At 51.8% G+C, this 23,899-nt stretch overlaps 1 protein-coding gene across 1 annotated transcript in view; it reads right to left on the bottom strand.

Annotated features, from left to right (window-relative positions):
* LOC138492324 (clustered mitochondria protein homolog) overlaps positions 1-23,899 on the bottom strand; it is a 1,100,229-nt gene that overhangs the window by 132,065 nt on the left and 944,265 nt on the right. The window contains exon 21 of the mRNA XM_069619372.1: positions 2,021-2,146. Within this exon, the coding sequence (XP_069475473.1) occupies positions 2,021-2,146 (126 nt within the window). The remainder of the gene's footprint in view (positions 1-2,020; positions 2,147-23,899) is intronic.

The following is a 23,899-nucleotide window of genomic DNA, read 5'->3' as shown; positions in this document are numbered from 1 at the left end:
AGGCTAGGGAGGTGAGGCTGCTACCCAATAGTCACCCTAGGGGTGGCTTTGCGAGGGCGGACCTCATGGGAAGGAGCTCCACACCTGGGGATAAGGGCAACCATCCAGGGTGTGGCACTTCACATTACACAAACACATACACCCCCTACCCATGCCCCGCTCACTTTTAGTACCTTCTATACTGACTCCACCTCTATGTGTTGTTGACAAGTAGAACATACTGGTACCAGGAAAAATAGCGGGAGTGCCAACCACTCAAGTACTGGGACGAGTTGGCCCTGCAGAGTCCTGGTAGAAAAATACAAGAAAAGGACAAAGGACTTTCACTGCCAGGACCGACGTGGCTGGCACCAAAGTATAAAGATCAACAAATTACTTCCAATAAGAAAAGGAAGCAGCTGCGAGTGACTGTAGCTGAGCGGTGCACCAAACGCAGGAGTTTCAACCTCAAGTTGTTGAGGAGAGAAGCTTGGAGGATGCTGGCAGTTGGCCGAGCGTCTCCATCGGAGAGGTCACAGGAGCAGACTAGTGAAGAAGGACAAAGCAAAGGCGAGCAGAAGCAAGCTGCAGCGGGGTCAGTCACACTGCCGCAGCAAGATGCCAGGGAAGCCCAGCTGATCGTCCGTTGTCCCTGGAAGCCCCAGGGAGGTTCCAAGACTCCAAAAAAGGTGAGGGGTGGCACGGGAGATCCAGATGGGGCACGGAAGGGCACCTTGTAAAGGTAAAGACCACAGTGCTGAGCCCCTAAGCAGTCCAAGTCCTAGGGAGTCATGCCAGGGTCGGGTGACCAGCAATCCTCCTCCTCACAGTGGGCCAGTCAAATCCACTGCCCACCAGGGAAGGGTTGAGGACACCTACCATCAATCAGAGTGCAAGAGAGGGAGTGTCCCTCATTGCAGTGGCAACAGTTCATCCACTGGCATCAAAGGAATGGTCATGGACCCCCACTATCAAGAGGAGAAGTACAAGTTATTTTCATTGTGGCAATATCTGGCAGGTGAGTGAACCAGGTCTGCCAGACAAAAGCAATAGAGAAATACGGGCCTGGGATCCAAACCCAAAAGAAGAGAAGTACAAACCATCTTCATTGTCGCAGTGCTTGGCAGAGTACCAAGTCTGCCCAAGTCTGGAGATGGGAAAGTATTGAACTGAAAGATAGGCCAGTGGAAGGGAGTAATTCCCCATGGTTGTAGCAAACTTTGAAATGAAATTACCAGGAGAAGGCAGTTATTCCCCTGGTAACCAAGGCCAGGGGAAGGGGGTCATTCCCCCAGGTTGTGCTGAACTGAAAAAATCCAGATACCAGGAGAAGGGAGTCATTCTTGTGGTAACCAAATCTGAAAAGACTTTCTCATACACAGTGTTGCCCGAGAGAGAGACGTGGAGGACAGTGTTGACCCTGGGAAGGCAGTCATTCCCATAAGAGATCAAACCTGGAAGTGCAGCGTTATCCCTAGTCTAGAAGGGAGTCACTCTTCTGGACCAAGAAGGTCTACTTTATCTCTAGTTTAGTTTTAAGTGTAAGGGACAGAAGTATGGTTTTTGACATAGGATGGCAGACTATTGATTTACACAGGCATTCTGACAGAACCCTTAGTATTTTAGTTGAGGCAGGGAAACCCCTCTTAGAGATAGGGAAGATTGGTTGTCGCTTTATTTTCCTGACTAGTAAAATTCTATAGCCTTACAGAGCTGTAGTTAGACTGGATTGCAAAAGCCAGGATGTGATGGGTGTCAACATGTTATTAGAGAAGTAATACATATTTATAATCTTAGGCAGAGGTAGAAGCAGTGATGTGTCTAGAACCCCAAACATGTTTGGACAATGCTGAAATTATAATCCAAGTCTCCATGCTGCAATGGCAGCAATTTAGCAACCAGAGAACAACTGAGTATAAATATTTCTCTGACAGTTCATATTTGTTCTTTTCATTTTGCTTAATTTACTTAAGACCGCTTTTAAACAAAAAATAAATTAATTCAGATTGGGAAAAATTGAGTAGATTTTTTTTATACTTACATCCAGAGTAGCCATTGTAGGGTGATCCTCCCCAACCACAAGCAGCATCAGATAGCGTGCCCGATAAAGTAGTTTCAAAGCTACTGGCAGCTGAGCATTTGCAAAGTAGAATAACGAGAGGATGACCTGCATGTATAAAAAGGGAGAACGACAACATCCATGTTAGGTTAAATGTTTTAGGTTTACTGAAAATCACTCCTGATCCATCACATCTATAAAAAAAATAAGCCATGTGTTTCAATTATTGGTTTCTGTTGTACAGTGCACACTGCTCCGTGGATATATAAAAATCCACATTAGTCATTTTAGCCAGAACACCTTCTGTAAAGGCTTGAGGCGGGTATCTGTACTTCTGTCCTCTATATGGTTGTGACAGACAGAGCACCCCAGCCAAGCACTCAATTCGGTAACGTTGGGCAAGCAGCCAGGTTTAAGCTCTCAGGAGGAGATGCAGCCCCCCACAAAGGAATGTCCACACTCTATGTTAGGTGATAACAGAGCTTCTCTATATAAAATAAGGCTGCTACCAATATATACACATAAATAACACTTTGTACGCACGCAGTTCTATTCAAAGAATGGCAAATATATACACTCTATGTGGTACCACACAATACTTAAATTCAGTAATAAATGCACCAACTACAGACCGTTTTAAATAGGCATGTGAATTATTAAGTGAGGTGTAACAGCATAGATTAGGTAAGAAAGGCAGGTTAGTTATGAACAGCGGCAGAATGAATGCTTTCTTTAGATTAGATACACAATTCTGTGTGAGGCTCCCCCCACCTGGGCAACCTGTAATGGAAAAGTTAAGGAGTAACCTATCTTGTCTTTTACAGCCCAGTCCAAAAATGTTGAATTACACTTTACCTTCTTTTTAAAGGTACTACCACCCCAAAGTACCTGAGAAGCCACAGGAGAACAGTATCCAAGACGAATATGGGACCCCTGGACGACTCCTGAGGCTAGAAGCTGCTCTTGCTCTTCACAGTACCTTGTGCCTTGGCAGGCGAAGTGGCAGGGTTTCTCGGTTTCACTCGACTATGAGAAGAAAAATTTAATTTAAGGCTTTATGAAGTGCTCTACGTTGGTTGACTATTTTCTCTGACTGTAGGAGTCCTGGGAAGATTAAATTTGCTGTGGGCTCCTCAAAGGCTTGGCAGATGAGTAAAACCCCTTGGGACCTTCGATGACTTCTGGCAGCGACGGGTGTAGTGGTCACTATTGGCGCTGGGTTTTGGAATATCGCGGTTTTACACCTTTCGGATCTTCAGTGTTGCAGCCACAGCATGGAACTCTGGATGGCTTCAGGCGACCTGGACTCGACCACTGGAGTGGACCACAGAACCTCACCAAGTCTGGACCCTCGGGACATCTTTGTTGGATTCTGGTGGTGGGAAACCCACTGGCAGACCAGCTGCGCCCCTGGACTTTCTTTGTTGGGAAGAAGTAGTCAGTGATGATCGCAAGGATGTCCCTTGAAGTATTCTTGAGCCGTTTGAAACTTTCGCAGCTTCGGGTGTCAAGCAGCACTATGCCAGGGTACCCCCCCCTCTTCTACGCGGTAGACAGCAACTGGCTTCCATCGGTCACAAACACTCCTCTGGACCATGGGTGACACCAATGGACTTCTTTGACTCGAGATGTCTCGGCACTCTTCCGGATTCACGAAGACCCCCTTCTCCGGACAGCAGGCACACAGGACCGGCTTCCAGGGTACTTCTGATTAAGAGCAGCAGGTTGCACGATGGTCCCTCGTAGCTCAGGAAGAGGTCTCCTATGCAGGTTGTCTCTTGGATCAGTCCTTGGAGCGTCACAGCAGCTTTTGGATTTCGATGAAGAGTAGCAGCCACAATCTTCTTCCTCCAGCTGGACTCCAGGGATCAGCTTCGGTTTCGACTTCAGCTTTTGGGCAGCTTCAGTTTCAAGATCAGCTTCTGAACAAATTGGTGAGAGCAGGGACCCTAGTTATGCACATTTGCTCCACATTCACTCAGGCTGAGACAAGCTCAGTCAACCAATCACGCAGAAGGGCATTCATGCAGGCAAGCAGTCAATCAGGCTCACAGGCATTCAAGGCCATTCACTCCCCCCACACACCCATAACAAAGAATGGAGTGTGGTAAGCACCCAAGCCTTTTAGCACACTACACTGCATTCATGTCAGTTTCAGTCAGGGCTGTCTTCGGGCATTGTGTCACAGAGAAACCAGACACTAATAACACAGAATGTGAGTTCACTTCAGTCTCCATTCACACAGGTCCCACCCCAAGGGTGTACCCACAACACAGTCACTGAGAAGGAATCAGTCAGTCTGACAGGAGTCTCCCCCAGAGACATATATGGTATTTCCACCCTGGTGACCTCGATGGTAAACCCCCACCAGGCTGAACACTAAACAGATGACTTGGATGAGCTGATGATAATAGAAACACCTGAAGATGCTCAGGTGGATTGCACGGATACGATGGCTCGAGTTAATGGGGAGGGAGGGGGGAGGAGGGAAGATAGCATTTTATAATGTAACGTTTTGACATTGATCATGAACGTCCTAAATGGTTGTAATGTTTGGAGTGTTTGTTTAAAACAATAAAAATTGTTCAAAACAATATATATATATGGTATTTCCACCCAGCAGCCAGTAAGGGGGAAGGGACAGAGACAGGGCTTCCCAGGACTTTGGGAAACAAGGTAAAAGGCAATAGAAACCGAGGGGCCATCTTGTCTTCCTCCAGAAATCCAAAGATTCCTAAGGCAGGGCCCGAGTGTCCCAAAAATGGAGGGCACTTGAGCGACTGCCAAGTCAGCATGTACCAGCCCATACCCCGACCTGTGGGCAACACACAGGTGACAAAAACACACAAAGGGTGCAAGAGTGTACCCCCACCCATGGGTGCCAGAAGGATACCCCATGGGTGGTGTTCACCAAAAAGAAAGCATGACGAGCTGCTCTGCCAGAGGTCTAGCTGAAACTCAGGGGCAGAAAACCAAGAAAACGCACACAGAGAAGTTGTAGGACAAGGAGGCCCCGTCCCTCCAAAAGCATTTCCAGCATATCACATACCCACCAAATAGATGGGTGACAGCACATAATAAACTGCTAACAAGAAAAGACTATAGGGAAGCTATCTAAGAAAAGTACAGTCAAAAAAGTGCATGTATAAATGGGCAAAATAAAATGAAATCTTGGTAATACGAGGTAGCCAAAGTGCACCCCAACATTCTGAATGTAATTTTGGAGTTGTGTCCTGTGGACCTAGTCTGGGGGGCCCATAGACAAAACAGGACAGTGGTCCCAGGTCTGACAGCTTTAATATGGCAGGCGTTAGTCCTTTCCTCCATACTCGTGGGATGTCAGAAATGTCCCGAGCATGTTGGACTGCTGCATTGAAATAAAAAAAAGCAGTGGGGCACATTTCCCACATTTTAGCGCACAGGACCTCTCATGTGCATACTCCCCACCGCACCAGTGAGTCCTTTGAACAGTGTGGAGACCATAACATCATGTGAGTGGGGCTGGAGGGAGAGCCAGGACACAGAGGGGGCTGTAGTCTAGGAGTACAGTAGTAAATAGGATAAAATACTACATCCCATCCTCCTTCCTCCATAGTCATTGGAGAATTCACAGCACCTTAACCCATAGAGGGTTAAAAGAGCAAGGTACTTAGTGAAGATATTGTGCAAAACTGCTAGGCCAAAATGGGCATTGCCACAAGAGCTGGTGGTCATGACATGGAAGAAGCCATGCTGGTACAAGGTAAATTTGAGAAGGTATGAGAACCAAATCCTGGTAGGCCATAGAGAAGGTATTAGGACGACGCAAGGGAAACTGTTTCAATTTGCTCCAGTGCCAAATCTTAAGAACTAGCCTGCATAGAGAAAGGGAGAGGGTTCTGCCCTGTTTGATCACAAAGAACTGGACCATGGTGGTAGTAGTAGTAACAGTGGTCTGGTAGTAGTGGGGTGTGTAGGGCAGGACCCTGTGGCACCTGATTTGAATCTGAAATACTTAAAGGTCAGGAAAATGGGTAGGAGTTCCAGAAAGTGGATGTGCTAAGGACTCTCCTGCTGGGACCACAATTTGTGCAGCAGGAGGTGATCGACATAATCAACCCATTTTGTCTGGGAATAATCTGTCACCCTAACCTTTGCTGGTGGTAAGAGTATGGAACCCCTACTAGGAAGTGTTAGCAAAGATTTCTCTTTACAAAGATTTCCCTCCAATTCTATGAACTCGCAAGCCTTTTGCTATTGTTTATTCACTGTGCTTAGAGAGGCTCAGCTTCACCACACTGATGATGCCCAACGAGGCTGAAACATGTGTATGGGGTTGCTGTTGGTACTCTTATTCAGACAGGAATTGCCATAGCATTTCAGTGCTGGACTGCCCATGTGGGTGGGACAAAGACTGATATGCAAATGGATATTTCCCATCTGCGAAAGGTACAGTGAGCAAAAAGCAGATGGCTGCAAACTCTCAATGTGGTTAACAACCACTGAACAGGTTATCATCCCTTGTTCTTCCAAGAGAGGGGTGCCTGCTACCTTTGTTGAATGTTTTTTAACCGGTCCTGACTTTTTTCAGGGAAGCGAAGCCTCCAGCTTCACTCCCCTGGCCTTTTGCTCATTTTGTCCATGGGGAAACTGATCAGCCCTTCAGAATATCAGTACTGGGAAACTATGTTTCCCTTTTGTCTTCTTACCTTTTTGGTAACTTTTTAACAGTGTACAAAGCATCTTACAAGGCAGTTGGGGTTCTTTTGTATCACCGTAGTCTTACACTTCAGATTTTTGGTTACTTTTATTTGTGCCTAAAGACAAGCTGGTGGTAGCAGATACATTTTTACCATTTTTGCAATTTTTTTTGTGTACACATTCATGTTTTCCAAATATGGCTACTAAATGTTGTTAGTGCTCTCAAATGGCCATGCCACGAGATGTATCGCTTGTCCTTTGGCCATATTGTTTGGCCTTCTTGGGTCAGGAAATTCCAAATAAGGTCATGAACTTGCCCTGGACAGCTGCTGCTATCGCGGGCGAGTGTGCGTGCATGCGTGTGTGTCATCCAGGAAGTGGGTGGGACTGTCTGGTCCCAATCTACTTCTGTGGTGTCAGAGTCTGGGTGGGTGGCATGAGCGAAACACACAGTGCTCCCTGATTAGGCCACTGCTGCCTGTTTGAATGGTGCAGTTTCTTATCATTGGTGGGCTTGTTTCCAGCAGGATTTAGGGTAAGATGACTCCTGCATCCATTTCTTCAGATCAGCGTAGGGAGCAGAGTATCCACGCACCCGGAAGTACCGAGAAGTACACTGTTCACTGGAGCGGTCTTTGCTGTCAGCATTTCGTTTTTTGAAAAAATCCTTCTGAGAAGCTTGTATTGTGGCTGTGCTCCGCCGACGAGAGGACGTCATAAGAAGCAACACGGAAGTTGCCTGACTTTGAACTCCTCTGTGACGGGATTAGCCATCCTAGCCACTCCTCCATCCCCGCTCCCCAGCAGCTTCAAATTCCAAGCGTGCAGCGCCCCTGCGCGCACACCCGGAAGTACCCAGAAGTACACTGTTAACGGTGAACAGTGAGCGGTGAGTGGCTCCTTGTCTAGGCTTACATTTTCTAAACTAACTTATTTCCCAAAACTAATTGCTCTCCTGAGAAAGCCCTTTATGCGAAAGTAGAGGTGGAAAGGGCATAAAATCCACTCTACATCTTGTGTTTTCCCCACCTTAGCTTGCTTGAGCGTGAAAGTTTGTAATTCCTAGCGAGAAAATCGTACTGATACTGGCCAATTACACCAATGGCAAAATTATATTCTTTGAAGACAAACATGCCTAATATTGAACCTTTGATTGACAGACCTTATGATTTCCATACTATTCCTAAGCGCAATATAAACGGTCCCCCTCCTCGCGGATTATCGCAGGGACGTCATTGTCACATACTAGTGACATTAGGAAGTTCTACTCTGATAGCCTTACTGGGGCTGTAAATAGCACTACAAAAGACAACGATATAAACTGCAAGAACATAATTGATGATCCGCAAGTGGTTGTGGCAAGCACTGAAAAGATTACAGCGGGAGATGCCGCAATGGACTTGTGTATGCCTTCTGACTCCCTCTTAGCTGCCTTCTCTGAACAAAATCTGCTGGGGGATTTTGCTCTGCCTACAAATAACAAAGCTGTAGCAGAGATTATCATACACCCTGAGCCAGCCCAAGCTCTTGAAATTATATCTCCTGAGAACAACGTGCATGACGGAAAAAATGATAATAGAGAAGATATGTAGAAATCACCAGCTGATATAGTTCCACCTACCTGCGATGACTTAGTAGAACAACCTTGTGTGGAAGATGACGTGGAACATCTGTCGCAATCCCCTGTGATGTTCCCAAGATTCTTCCATCTTGTCAATTTCGTTTACGCAACATTCCCCCAAGCACTCTGAACACAGCAAGGAATATTTTCAATGCCCTCAAAAGTCTGTTGCGCTGACTCCTACTGAATTAACCCTACAGGCTATGAATACAGCATTATTCTCATTAGCCAAGCTATATGAAACCTTAGATGCAAGGCTAACGGATCAAAACTTACTTAAAGAGCTGTTAGAAAGTAAGAATACTGTGTCTTTGCTTGTTGAAAATGTATTGTATAGAAACACAAATGCCCAGATAACATGTTCCATCCCATCCACTTCCGGAAATGAAGTGGCGGTTATTGTGACCGATAAACCAAAAATTCAGCAAGAGGATACTTCGAGCATATTGAGTGTAAGGGGAAACAAAACAAGTACTGGCTGTGTGATACATGATAAAAGCACAATTGAAATTATTGAACAAAAAGAAATGAAAGACGAGAAAAAAATTATAATAGAAGAGAGAATCTATGAAAAAGTAGATGGGTCCAACCAGCCTCTCCCCCTCTCTACGAAACTTACAACATATTTAGTGTGACTCAAAAAGGGAAAAAACAACTGGCTAACTTGCAACCCGAGACTAAAAAAACTAAGAATCAAAAGTTAACGAAAACGCAGAAGAATAAAAACTCTTGCCAATTTATAAAACTATTATCTTTATCTGACAAAATAAGTCAAGAAAAAAGTTCTGCAATTGTCCGAAAATACACTGCGATCAATAGAAATAGAGATACCCTTCCACCTATACAATTGGTAACTCGGGGACACAAAAATCCATTGAGCAATGTATTGAGATATGAACCTCTTGACAACTTAGTGACTGAAGTTACCAAACATGAACAAAGGAACAAGGTACTTACCTGTAACTGTTGTTCTCCAGCATGGGTCTGGCATGGATTCACATGCTCATGAATATTCCCCGTCGTCAGGCTGGGAATCCTCGGTAAAGAAAAAATCAGTATCAGTTTCGTTTCTGATCTGTCTTTCCTAGTAGTAACCAATCACTGATCTCTGCGTCATACTGACCACAGCCAATGACTGCCCTCTACCTAAGCCCCGCCTCTGGCAGCCATCTTCAGATTTGGTAGCACATGAAGTGGCAGTATGACCAAGTGAAGAGCCACAGCGTGGTAGGCGGGAGGGTTTGCATGTGAATCCATGCCAGACCCATGCTGGAGAACAACAGTTACAGGTAAGTAACTTATTCCTTCTCCAGCATGGGGTCTGGCATGGATTCACATGCTCATAAATATAGGATTAAATAGCAGTACACACATGCACAACCACGGGGGGTGGTAAAAGGCTCAACATTAAGCAATACAAAAAACTCAACATTAAGCATCTCTTACCTCCTCACCAGGCTCACCTTAAGCGAACAGGTTGCGCAGCACTGCTTGGCCGACCCTGGACTCCTCCCTGGAATCCCGATCGACGCAGTAGAATCTCGTGAAGGTGTGCGTCGACCTCCACGTAGCAGCCCTGCAGATGTCCAGCAGGGGCACACCAGATAAGAACGCCATAGTAGCAGCGATCGCTCTGGTCGAATGGGCTCTCGGACGGCCTGGCAGCGGTCGGTTAGCCAACCGGTGACAGTGCATGATGCAGCCGGAGAGCCATCTGGAAATAGAAGACTTCGAGAGAGCCTTCCCTTTATTCACAGGTCCAAAGTTCACGAACAGCTGTGATGTCCTCCAGAAACTCTTTGTGCGGTCCACGTAGAACTTCAGCGCTCTAGCCACATCCAGCGAGTGCAAAGTCCTCTCGGCCGGCAACGAAGGAGACGGGAAGAAAACAGGTAACACCAAGGGCTCGTTAAGACGGAAGTCCGACGGCAACTTGGGCATAAAGGAGGGGTGCGTCCTAAGCACCACCCTCGAGGCATGGAAAGTCAAGTACGGTGCTTTGCAGGATAGGGCCTGGATCTCTCCCACTCGTCGTGTGGAGGTAATGGCCACCAGGAACGCAGTCTTCCATGACACAAACTTCATAGGTGCTGAGTCCATCGGCTCGAATGGGGGCCCCATGAGCCTGGCCAGCACCACGTTAAGTTCCTACGCCGGGGCTGGGGACTTCACCGGCGGGAACGACCGGACAGTCCTTTCATAAACTCTTTCACCAGTCGATGGGACCACAGGGACGTCCGTCCTGTGGTTCTGGTATATCTGGAGATCGCCGCCAGATGAATCTTAATGGAGGCATGGGCTAGCCCAGCCTTTGCAAACGATAGCAGGTACGGCAGCACTTGAGGGGCCGTAATCCGTAGGGGGTTGATCTTCTGTGCTCGGCACCAGATAGAGAACCTCTTCCACTTATGACCGTAGCATTTGAGAGTCGAGGACGCCCTGGCCTTTGCAAGAACCTCTCTGCAATCGGCCGGTATATCGTAGCCTCCAAACTCTAGCGCTGCAGGAGCCAAGCCTGCAGGTTCAGCGACGCCGGGTTGTGGTGGAAGATGGCGCATCCTTCTCTGGAGAGAAGGTCCGCGTCCGCCGACAGCTTGATGGGAGGGGACGTTGACAAGTCCAGAAGGTCCGGGAACCAGATCTGCCTCGGCCACGCCGGTGTGACGAGGATCATCCTGCACCGGGACCTCTTGAGCTGGCTGATGAGTCGAAGCAGCAATGGCAACGGAGGGAACGCATACAGGTATAGGCCGTCCCAGGGGAACGACAATGCATCACCCATGCTTCTCGGCTGGGGAAACCTGCTGGCGAACCTCTTGCACTTAGAGTTCGTCGCTGTTGCGAACAGGTCGATTTGGGGTTTGCCCCATCGTCGAAAGAGTTGATCCACCTGATCCTGGTGCAGTTCCCACTCGTGACACGCACGCAGCTCCCTGCTGAGCGAGTCGGCAATGGTGTTGCTTTCTCCTGCCAGGTGGACGGGAACCAGGAACATCCCTTGGGCGACCGCCCAGTGCCACAGATCCTGTGCCTCCTTGGATAGGGCTGGGGATCTGGTGCCTCCCTGCTTCCGTATGTAAAACATTGTCGTGGTGTTGTCCGTGAAGATCCGCACCACTTTGCCCTTGAGCGACGGGAGGAACGATTTGAGAGCCCAGAACACGGCTCAGAGTTCCAGGACGTTGATGTGCAGGAGCCTCTCCTCCGGGAGCCAGAGGCCTCTTGCGTGGAGATCTCCGGTGTGGGCGCAACAACCTTCCAGGGAGGCGTCCGTCGTCACCGTCTCCTGGTACGCCGGCGTCTGAAAGTCCTTGCCCGCCATGAGGTGCGCTCGAACGCCCCACCACTAAATCGCCCGCCGGAACACCTCGTTGAGGGGGACCCTGTCTTCGAAGGTGCCCGTCGCCTGTATCCAACGGGCGTCGAGAAATTCTTGAAGAGGGCGCATCCGTAGTCTGCAGAGGCGCACCAGGTAGATGCAAGAGGACATCATCCCCAGGAGGGACTTGATGGGCCTCACCTTGGCCACGTCCGTAGCTAGCAGGCGCTGCACTTTGCCTAGAATGGTCTTCGTCCGTTCTTCCGACGGGGCCGCCAGGCGCCTCACTGTATCGAGCTTCGCTCCCAGAAACAGGGCCACCTGCGACGGCACCAGGTGGGGCTTCGGGTAGTTTATGGCGAATCCCAGGTTTGTGAGTAGCTGGACGGTCCTCGCAGTGTGTTCGACAGCGAGTTCCCTCGTCCTTGAGCGGATGAGCCAGTCGTCCAGGTAGGGGTAGACGTGAATCCCCTGTAGGCGCAGCCGCGCCGCCCTGGTGCTAGGCACTTGGTAAAGACCCTGGGGGCCGACTTCAATCCGAACGGCAGTGCTCTGAATTGGTAGTGGCGTCCCTGGACGACGAACCTGAGGAACTTTTGGTGACCTTTGAGGATGGGAACGTGGAAGTATGCATCCTCCAGGTCCAACGACGATAGAAAGTCGCCTTCCTCCAGCTGTCCCAGTACGTGCTGGAGGGTGACCATCCTGAACTTTTGTGATCTGATGTATTTGTTCAAACGACGAAGGTCCAGGATGGGGCGCCAGCCGCCCGTCTTCTTCCTGACGAGGAAGTACCTTGAGTGCACCCCGGAGCCTCTTTGGGACAAGCTTGATGGCGCCTTTCCTGAGCATCGCCCGTACTTCCAACAGCAGTTGCGGGACGTGATTTTCCTTCCTGGCCACAGGTGGAACGTGAGGACACTTCTTCAGGAATTCGATAGAGTGTCCTCTTGCCAGGGTATCCAACACCCAACAGTCAGTGGAGATGGACTTCCACACGCCGACGAAATTAGTCAGCCGGCCTCCCACCGGGGTGCTTCGGTGGGGGCCCGAGACCACGGCCGGTTCAGTCCTGGTTGGAGGTGGTGGCATTGCCGCCCTGGCCACCTTGCCGACGGCGGCGAGGCGCTCCCTGCTTGCCGCGAGCCCTGTAGGCCTCCTGAGACGAGGAGCGTGCCGCCTGGCGGTAGGACGAGCCACCGCTGGATCCCTTGGAGGCCCCTGTCTGCCTCCGGAGCTCCGAAAGGGCCATCGTTGCTGAAGGGCTCCTAGGGCGCGGGCCGTCTCCGTGTCTGTTTTTATGGCTTGGAGGGACTCGTCCACCTCCTTCCCGAACAAGTTGCTGCCGTCGAACGGCATGTCCAACACCCTGGTCTGGACGTCCTGACGGAGGTCGGTCGCCCGGAGCCAACACCGTCGCCGTAGGCAAACACCGTTGCCCAGCTGGCGGAACTCGGTATCGGCAATATCGGTTGCCACCGTTATGGCGTGGTCCGAGGCCACCTCGCCCTCTTGCAGTATTGTCCAGGGCCTCGGACCTCTTGTCGTCCGGCAGGAAGTCCAATATGGGGGCCAGCTTAAACCAGAGCTCCCTGTCATAACGGGCCACGATCGCCAGGGCGTTGGCTGCTTTGATCGTCGTCGCCGCCGACGACGAAATGACCCGCCGCCCCATAGCGTCCAACTTCTTTCCCTCGCCGTCCGGTGGGGAATTCGACGTCGAGGCTCCTGACCCCGCCGCTTTCTTCTTCTTCGCCGCCGAGACGACCGAGTCTGGCGTTGGCTGGGCCCTGAGGCACAGGGGAGCGGTTTCGGGGACCCGGTACTTCTTCTCGTACCGGTCCCGTTTGGCTGGTGCCGTGGAGGGGTTTTTGAGAACCGACAGGCCCTCCTCCCAGATGGCATCGATTAGGGGCACCGCGATGACGTTTTCCTCTTGGCCTCCCGGCGCTGATAGAGGAAACCTTCCTTTTTCTGCTCCTCCGGGCAGAGCTGGAACAATTCGGACGCCCTGGCGATCATGGCGTGGAATGAGCCAATCTCGTCGGGCGGCGGAGCCCGTGCGACGGGAGACCCGTTCCGTCGCCCTCAGAACCCGTCGTCGAGCCCAACGCACCGTCATCTCCCGACTTGTGGGAGGATGAGGAGGGAACTGTAGGCCTTACGGGGGCGAGCGGAGGAGAGGATTGGGTCCTCCGTCGTTTGTTCTGAGGACTTCCCGAAGGGCCAGGTTGCGGGTCCTCCGGCCTGGGCCGTGGGAATCTCGTCCTTATCTCAGAGCATAAGGACTGGATGGCAGACAAAATGGCCGCCGAGCCATCCTGAGGCCTAGGATCCGGCTGTGCCGGAAGGGAAGGCTGCTCTTCCTCACCATCGTCGTCTTCCACGGTTATCTCCTGAGGATCTTCCTGACGGGATCGAACCTTCTCGAATTGGACTTCGAGGTTCCTCACGGCCTCGGTCAGTTCCTCCTTCGAGGCTGACTACGAGCTCGACGAGGGCACCGTGCCCCCCTTGCTTCTTCCATCATGCTGGCCACGACGAAGGGCTGAAAAGAGGATTCCCTCCTTGGCAGCAGGGAAACTCTAGTCCCGGAGGCAGTCTCCGCTGGCATTGTCTCTGCCGGCCTGGCAAGAGTCGCCGCGATAGCCTCGATAGAGGCCTTCGCCTGCTGGGTAGGGGCCTTCACCACCTTAGGTGCATCCTGGGCCTTCTCCTTCGGGGGAGGGGCGACGCCTCGCTCCCCCACTTCCGAGATCGGACGGGGCTTCTCCCGAAGCTTACCTGGGGTCTCGGACTTTCTCTTCCCCGAACCGGAGCGTAGGCTCGTGGTTGACGGTGCCGGGGAAGGTGCGCCCGGCCTGGCGACTGAAGAGCCCGACCTTTCAGCGCTCCCGGAGCCAGCGGACTCGCGGCGCTTGGCCTGGTGTTGGGCCCCCATCGCTGGGGCGCCCGCACAGGACTTAGAAGCCCGCTCGGACCCTTTCTTCTTCTCACCCGTCGAGCCCTTCTCCAACCAGCTTGCGAGACGGGATCGACGGTCCCTCATGGTCTGCTCCGACAAGTTCCTGCAGAACTGGCAGGCCTTCTCTACATGAGTCTTGTCCCCATGAAGACAGTAGAGGCATCGTGAATGTTTGTCTTCCTTAAACACATTCTGCAGCCCGCATCCAGGGCAGCTGCGAAACAGCTTGGGTCCGGGCGACAAACTCGCATCCTGGGCCATCTCGAAGTAGGCCGTGAATCTTCTGGAATCCTCCAAGAAGTTGATTTGACGAAATCTTCACCCTTGAGGGGCGTAGGGAAATCCTGCAATGGGTAGCCGTTAACAGGAGTAGAAACGGTGGAGCTTGAGGCTCGATTAACCGAAAAAATGTGAAAATTCACCTGAAAAAGCGCGAAACACGCAGTAAAAGCTCGAGAGCTGAGCACGAGGACTGCCAACACTTGAACGTGCGGTAAAAATCTGAAGATGGCTGCCAGAGGCGGGGCTTAGGTAGAGGGCAGTCATTGGCTGTGGTCAGTATGACGCAGAGATCAGTGATTGGTTACTACTAGGAAAGAGATCAGAAACGAAACTGATACTGATTTTTTCTTTACCGAGGATTCCCAGCCTGACGACGGGGAATATTCATGAGCATGTGAATCCATGCCAGACCCCATGCTGGAGAACTACGGACCCTCTGAGGACTCTCCCTTCCTCACAACTGTCTCAAATAAAAGAACAGAGAAGTGAGCATGACAAAAGACCCCAAGACATCCCATTCCTAACTTTAGAAGACAGGCGTGAGGAGATCATGAAGTCGATGGGCATCTTTTTTTTTGCAAAACATACAGAGTACAAAGACAACCACACAAGGCCCTCTGAAATTGAGCCAAATCATTCTGGGAAATATATCCCTAATGTACATGAGACAAAAGTCTATCAGAATAACACCTGTGATAGAGCAAAAGCTGAGACAGCTAATGCAAAAATGATGATGACACGTAAGCAAAAAGAAGCGAAGATACCACAGAGAAATAGACATAACAAATGTAATGACTCCACCCATGTGAGTCTAATCTTGCAATGTCGAGGCGGCGAGTTTGGCCTATACGATTTAAATCGATCCTCTGTATTAAACTTTTTGCAGAGTATTCCTGTTCTGCCAAGAGTCTAAATCTGATGACATAGCTCAAATAGAGTTCATTAATGACCAAGACAGATCAGTTGTGAAAATATGGATGTCCTCAGATATTGTCAAATATTCTATCTGGCAAGCCAGAGATGAAATATACCAACTGGGCTTTTTGTTTTGTTTGCTAACACCCCTCCTTTGAATGTAGCTAATACATATTCAAGTTTCAACAATATTCATATGAATGGTACAAATGGAAAGGCACGGCTTGGTGACAGACCTTCAGAAGCAATGACGATAAAATGTTTTACAGCAGGGGATCATCAGTCACGAAAGCTCACAACAGAGCGTTAAATGAATGTTAGCTATCTTGTAATGAAAGCAGAATAGACTTTCACCCAGCGTCTTGGAATACCAGAGGCCATACTCATCTAACATCATCCTCAATGTCCATATTGGGTGTCTATGATATAATTATGTTGCAAGAAGTATGGCTCACTTCTCCCCCTGTGTGGGAGAACCATTATGTGATTTTGGAACCAACCATTAAACTAGCGAAAGGTCGTCCTAAAGCGGGTCTTCTTACAGCTGTCAAACTAACAAAAGGTTTGAAAGCTGAAGCATGGGCATCCCCGAATAGTTATATGCAGTTGGCTCGAATCACTTCCAATTATCCCATTATTGCCTGCATTAATCTATACTGGAACCATATAGACATTCTTGACAATCGATTCTTTAAGGACCTAACGGATTGTCTAAACATGATTGATAAAGATCCGCTGGTTAAATTCATAATTATTGCAGGTGACTTAAACATGGATTGCATGAATGTAAAAGGGGGAAAACTAAAAGAAACTAAGGAAAGGTGGAAGTCATTGATGAAAGAGAGGTGCCTCCATATGATAAATGGATCAATATGTGGCGATATCCCCCCCAAGGCCACATGGCAGCAAGGAAACATGGTCTCAACTATTGATTATGTATACACTAATAGTGAACTCTTCTCCATTGTCTCCTCCCTAAAAGTGTTACATCAAACTAAAAGCGATCATAACCTGCTTCACCTTACATGACCTTGGCCAGCTGAAATTGATGCAAGTTCCAGCTCAAAATATACAGGCAGCTTTGAAGTATCCATTAATAGTAATCGCTTCAAATGGACTCCAGCGAATTTAAATGAATTGCTTTTAGCAGTTTCATATCCTAAAGACATTCTAAAACCAGATTTATACTATTCACAAGGAGACTATGTGGGGACGTTACAGATAATTAAAAAAACGGGCCAGATGTCTGTTAACGATCAGAGACATCATGTACATGACGAAGTGATCAGAAACAGAAAAGCTGAGTTCAGAAAGGAGGTTCAGTATATCATACGACATAATTCTAACAATAAAGCCTTCATGATATCTAAGTGCAAGAACAAATACAGAAATTGGGTAAAGCAGAAATTATATTGCAAGATGCACATGCTATGCTTCACTCAATAGCCTCTAAAAGTTCCGCTTTAGTATGGGGCTTAATTAAAACTACTTACGGAAGCAAGCAATCTATAAAACAAATAAATGTTGTCCCTGAGGAAATATGGGTGCAATACTATACACCTCTTTGTATGCTGAAACTCATATCCCGGTAAGGCAACTAGAGTACAGCTATAATGGGAAAGATTAACTGATTTATGACAACATTGACATTGAAATGTATATAAAAAAACTTAGTAGGTCAAGAGCCCCCGGAACAGACGGTCCCTCCAATGCCATGCTAAGGGAAAACCCAGAGGCATGGGCTGCCATCTTGGGAGCTGTATTTGATCAAGCAATTATCAGCAAAAAAATTCCATCTTCTTGGCAGAAGTCGATTATTGTCCCCATTTACAAAAGGAACAAGTTACTTACCTGTAACTGTTGTTCTCCAGCATGGGTCTGGCATGGATTCACATGCTCATGAATATTCCCCGTCGTCAGGCTGGGAATCCTCGGTAAAGAAAAAACCAGTATCAGTTTCGTTTCTGATCTGTCTTTCGTAGTAATAACCAATCACTGGTCTCTGCGTCATACTGACCACAGCCAATGACTGCCCTCTACCTAAGCCCCGCCTCTGGCAGCCATCTTCAGATTTGGAAGCACGTGAAGTGGCAGTATGACCAAGTGAAGAGCCGCAGAGGGGTAGGCGGGAGGGTTCGCATGTGAATCCATGCCAGACCCATGCTGGAGAACAACAGTTACAGGTAAGTAACTTGTTCCTTCTCCAGCATGGGGTCTGGCATGGATTCACATGCTCATGAATAAAGAATACATAGCAGTACACACATGCACAACCACGGGAGGTGGCAAAGGCTCAACATTAAGCATCACATCAAACTTAACATTAAGCATCTTACCTCCTCACCAGGCTCACCTCAGGCGAACAGGTTGCGCAGCACTGCTTGGCCGACCCTGGACTCCTCCCTGGAATCCCGGTCGACGCAGTAGAATTTCGTGAAGGTGTGCGTCGACCTCCACGTAGCAGCCCTGCATATGTCCAGCAGGGGCACACCAGATAGGAACGCCGTGGTAGCTGCGATCGCTCTGGTGGAATGGGCTCTCGGACGGCCAGGCAGCGGTCGGTTTGCCAACCGGTGACAGTACATGATACAGCCGGAGAGCCATCTGGAGATGGAAGCCTTCGAGAGAGCCTTCCCCTGATTGACAGGTCCAAAATTCACAAAGAGTTGTGACGTCTTCCGAAAACACTTCGTGCGGTCCACGTAGAACTTCAGCGCTCTAGCCACATCCAGCGAGTGCAAAGTCCTCTCAGCCGGCGACGAAGGCGACGGGAAGAACACAGGCAACACCAAGGGTTCGTTGAGATGGAAGTCCGACGGTACCTTGGGCATGAAGGAGGGGTGCGTCCTGAGCACTACCCTCGTTGCGTGGAAAGTCAAGTACGGGGCCTTGCAGGAAAGGGCCTGGATCTCTCCCACTCGTCGTGCGGAGGTGATGGCCACAAGAAACGCTGTTTTCCACGACAGAAACTTCAACGGGGCCGAGTGCAGAGGCTCGAACGGAGGTCCCATGAGCTTGGTCAGCACCACGTTGAGCTCCCACGCCGGGGCCGGAGCCTTCACCGGCGGGAACGATCTGAACAGTCCCTTCATGAACTCTTTCACCAGACGATGAGACCACAAGGACGTCCGCCCCGTGGTTCTGGTGTATCGGGAGATCGCAGCAAGATGAATCTTGATGGACGCGTGTGCCAGTCCAGCTTTGGCCAGCGTCAGCAGGTACGGCAGTACTTGGGGAGCCGTAATCCGTAGAGGGTTAATCTTCTGTGCGTGGCACCAGACAGAGAACCTCTTCCATTTGTGTCCGTAGCATTTAAGAGTCGAGGACGCCCTGGCCTTTGCAAGAACCTCTCTGCAGTCGGCCGGTATGTCGTATCCTCCAAACTCTAGCGCTGCAGGAGCCAGGCCTGCAAGTTCAGCGACTTCGGGTCGTGGTGGAGGATGGCGCCTCCTTCCCTGGAGAGTAGATCCGCGCCCGCCGGCAGCTTGATTGGCGGGGACGCTGACAAGTCCAGAAGGTCCGGGAACCATATCTGCCTCGGCCACGCAGGTGCGACGAGGATCATCTTGCACCGTGACCTCTTGAGCTGGTTGACGAGCCGGATTAACAGAGGCAAGGGAGGGAACGCGTAGAGGAACAGGCCCTCCCAGGGGAACGAGAAAGCATCGCCCATGCTCCTCGCCTGGGGAAACCTGCTGGCGAACCTCCGGCACTTGGTGTTCGTCGCCGTCGCGAACAGGTGGATCTGGGGTGTGCCCCACCCTCGGAAGAGGCGATCCACCAGCTCCTGCCGTAGTTCCCACTCGTGGCACGAGCGCAGCTCCCTGCTGAGTGAGTCGGCGATGGTGTTTTTTATCCCTGCCAGATGAAACGGCACCAGAAAAATCCCTTGGGCGACGGCCCAATGCCACAGGTCCTGCGCCTCCTTGGACAGCGCTGGGGACCTGGTTCCGCCCTGTTTCCTGATGTAAAACATGGTGGTGGTATTGTCTGTGAAGATCCTCACCACCTTGCCCTTGAGGGACGGAAGGAAGGACCTGAGGGCCCAAAACACTGCACGGAGCTCCAGGACGTTGATGTGCAGGGACTTCTCCGTCGGGAGCCAGAGTCCCCTTGCGTGCAGATTTTCGGTGTGCGCTCCCCACCCTTCCAGGGAGGCATCCGCGGTCACAGTCTCCTGGTGGGCTGGGGTCTGGAAGTCCATGCCCGCCGTCAGGTGCGCGCGGGTGCCCCACCACCGTATCGCTCGTCGGAAGCTCTCGTCGAGCTTGATCCTTTCCTCGAAGCTGCCCGTCGTCTGGATCCAGCGCGCATCCAGGAATTCTTGCAACGGGCGCATCCGGAGCCTGCACATGGGAATGAGGTAGATGCAGGAAGACATCATCCCGAGGAGGGACTTGATGGACCTCACTTTGGCCGCGTCGGCCACCAACATCCGTTGCACCTTGCCCAAGATGGTCCTGGTCCTCTCCTCCGACGGGGAGGCCAGAAGGGACACTGTGTCGAGCCTCGCTCCCAGAAACAGTGCGTCTTGCGCGGGCAGCAGGTGGGATTTGGCGTAGTTCACGGAGAATCCCAGGTCCGTGAGGAGTTGGACGGTCCTTGCCGTGTGGACCACGGCGAGCTCCCTCGTCTTGGCGCGGATGAGCCAGTCGTCCAGGTAGGGGTAGACGTGGATCCCCTCGCGGCGCAGCTGCGCCGCCACCGGTGCGAGGCACTTGGTGAATACCCTGGGTGCCGACCGTAGTCCGAAGGGGAGGGCTTTGAACTGGTAATGACGCCCTTGGACCACGAACCTGAGGAATTTTCGGTGCCCCTTTAGGATGGGAATGTGGAAGTAGGCATCCTCCAAATCCAACGACGATAGGAAGTCCCCTTCCTCCAGCTGACCCAGGACGTGCTGGAGGGTGACCATCCGGAACTTCTGCGCCTTGATGAACTTGTTCAGACGTCGCAGGTCTAGGATGGGGCGCCATCCTCCCGTCTTCTTCTTCACGAGGAAGTATCTCGAGTAGACTCCGGAGCCCCGAAGCCTCTTTGGGACGAGTTCGATGGCGCCCTTCCTGAGCATCGCCTTTACCTCCAGGAGAAGTTGAGGGACGTGAAGTTCTTTCCTGGCCACGGGGGGGACGCGCGGGCACCTTCTCTGAAACTCGAGCGCGTGGCCCCGGGCCAGGGCGTCCAGCACCCAACGGTCGGTGGAGATGGACTCCCACACGCTGACGAAGCTCGCCAGCCGGCCTCCCATTGGGGTGCTTCGGTGGGGGCCCGACCCCACGGCCGGTTCAATCCTGCTTGGACGCGGCCCTGCCGCCTTGACCTCCTTGGCGACGACGGCGGGGTCCGCTAGACTTGCCTCGTCCTCTGTAGGCCTCTTGCGACGACGAGCGGGCCGCTTGACGGTAGGAAGCGAAACCGCTGCCGGAACCTTTGGAGGCGCCCTTGCCTCCGCTGCTCCGAAAGGGCGTCCGTCGTTGCTGCAGAACTCCAAGGGCCCGGGCCGTCTCAGTATCCGCCTTAATGGCCTGAAGGGAATCGTCCACTGTCTTCCCAAACAGGTTGTTCCCGTCGAAGGGCATGTCCAGGACTCTGGTCTGGACGTCCTGCCGGAAGTCCGTAGCTTTGAGCCATCCACGACGTCGAAGGCAAACGCCGTTGCCCAACTGGCGGAACCCAGCGTCGGCGATGTCCGTCGCCACGGTGATGGCGTGGTCCGAGGCCACCTCACCTTCCTGCAGGATCTCCAGGGCCTCCGCCCTCTTGTCGTCCGGCAGAAAATCTAGCAGGGGAGCTATCTTGTACCAGAGCTCCCTGTCGTAGCGAGCCACGATAGCCAAGGCGTTGGCCGCTTTAATCGTCGTCGCTGCCGACGAGATGACTCTACGTCCCATCGCATCCAATTTCTTTCCCTCGCCGTCCGGCGGGGAAGTCGAAGTGGAGGCCGCACCCCCCCCCCACTTTCTTCCTGGCCGCCGCGGAGACGACGGAATCCGGGGTAGGCTGCGCCCGGAGGCACAGGGGGGCCGTGTCCGGGACCCGGTACTTTTTCTCGTACCGGTCTCTTCTAGCTGGCGTCGTGGAAGGGTTCTTGAGGAGGGAAAGGCCCTCATCCCAAATGTCGTCCAACAGGGGCACTGCGAGGACCGTCTTCCTTTTGGCCTCGCGCCGCTGATAAAGGAATCCTTCCTTTTTCTTCTCCTCAGGGCAGAGTTGGAAAAGCTCGGAAGCCCTGGAGATCATGGAGTGGAAAGATCCGATCTCGTCGGGCGGAGAAGCCCTGGCGGGAGGCGACGACGGGATATCCTCGTCGTATGCCTCGTCGTCCGTACCCGTCGCTGCCGTGTCAGTCCCCGTATCATCCCCTCGGGTGGACGGGGAGGAGGGCTGGACGGGGCGTGACGGTTGAAAAGGAGGTGGTGGATGGATCCTTCTTTTCTTGGTAGGGGGAGCACCAGAAGGCCCCGGTTCTGGATCCCCCGACGGGAGAGGTTCCTCCGTCGGTAACGGTAGCCTCGTCCTTATCTCGGAGCGTAAGGACTGTATGGCCAACAAAATGGCCGCCGAGTTGTCTTGCGGCGCTGGCAGAGGGGAATCCGACGGGCGAGCAGGGGCCCCGTCGGTATCCTCGACGATGTCGCCGTCGTCACCTGCGTCGGGGTCCATTCCGACGGGCTGGCCTTGTTCCACGCCTAGGCCGTGGCTTAAGACCTCGATCAGCTCCTCTTCTGAGGTTGAGGCCGAATCTACGACGACGCCCTGCCCCCCCCCTCTTCTTCCCCACGGGGGGTTTCACGGGGGTCCTATCGATAGGCACAAAAGAAGACTCCCTCCGAGGAGGCAGGGAGATTCTGGGCCCTGAGGTCGCCACCACTGGTGCAGCCTCCACAGGCTGAGCCAGGGCCGCCGCGACCGTTTCGATAGAGGGCTTGGTCGGATGGATCAAGGCCTTCACCACCTTAGGTGCGCTCACCGCCTTATCCTTGAGGGAGGGGGCACTGCCACGCTCCTCCTCCGCCTTAGAGCTCGACCGGGGCCTCTCCAGGAGCTTCGCCGGGTGCTCGGCCTTCCTCTTACCCGACCCAGAGCGTTGGCTCGTGGTTGATGGTGCCGGGGAGGGTGCGCCCTGCCTGGCGCCCGTAGAGCCCGACCGTTCGGCGCTCCCGGTGCCAGCGGACTCGCGGTGCTTGGCCTTATGTTGGGCCCCCGTCGCCGGGGCGCCCTCAAAGGTCTTAGAAGACCGCTCTGATTTCTTCTTCTTCTCGCCAGACGGGCTCTTACCCTCCAGCCAGTTGGCGAGACGTTGATGACGGTCCTTCATGGTCCGTTCCGACATGTTGCCGCAAAACGCACAGTCCTTCTCCACGTGCGTTTTGTCCTCATGAAGGCAGTAAAGGCAGAAAGAGTGTTCGTCCTCCTTAAAGACGTTCTGCAGCTGGCATCCAGGGCAGACCCTGAACAGCTTTCCGGGCGTCGAGCTTCCCTTCTCCTGGGCCATCTCCGAGACCGGGCCTGAGAAGCTTCTGGAGTCCTCCGAAGTGTAGCTCGACGAAATCTTCACCCTTGAGGGGCAAGACGAATCCGACACGGGTCCCCGTTGATCGGATGTAGGATCGGTGGAGCTTGAGGCTCTTTTGACCGAAAGAATCGAAGTTTTTTTGTGAAAAAAGCGCGAAAATAGCACTAACGCTCGAGAGCAATAGCACGAGGATCCCAACACATGAACGTGCGGTAAAAATCTGAAGATGGCTGCCAGAGGCGGGGCTTAGGTAGAGGGCAGTCATTGGCTGTGGTCAGTATGGCGCAGAGACCAATGATTGGTTATTACTACGAAAGACAGATCAGAAACGAAACTGATACTGGTTTTTTCTTTACCGAGGATTCCCAGCCTGACGACGGGGAATATTCATGAGCATGTGAATCCATGCCAGACCCCATGCTGGAGAAAAGGGGACAGACTGAATCCCAAAAACTATAGACCCATTGCTCTTTTTGATGCACCAGGGAGGATCTTTGCACGCTTGATACTAAGAGATTTTAACAAATGGTCCAAGGAAGCAGGACTTAATGATCCCTTTCAAA

This window comes from Ambystoma mexicanum, chromosome 10 (assembly GCF_040938575.1).
Source record: "Ambystoma mexicanum isolate Mex_15411 chromosome 10, UKY_AmexF1_1, whole genome shotgun sequence".
Taxonomy (NCBI): Eukaryota; Metazoa; Chordata; class Amphibia; order Caudata; family Ambystomatidae; genus Ambystoma; species Ambystoma mexicanum.
The sequence above is the reverse complement of the archived record's forward strand: the minus strand, read 5'-3'. Positions and strand labels throughout refer to the sequence as shown.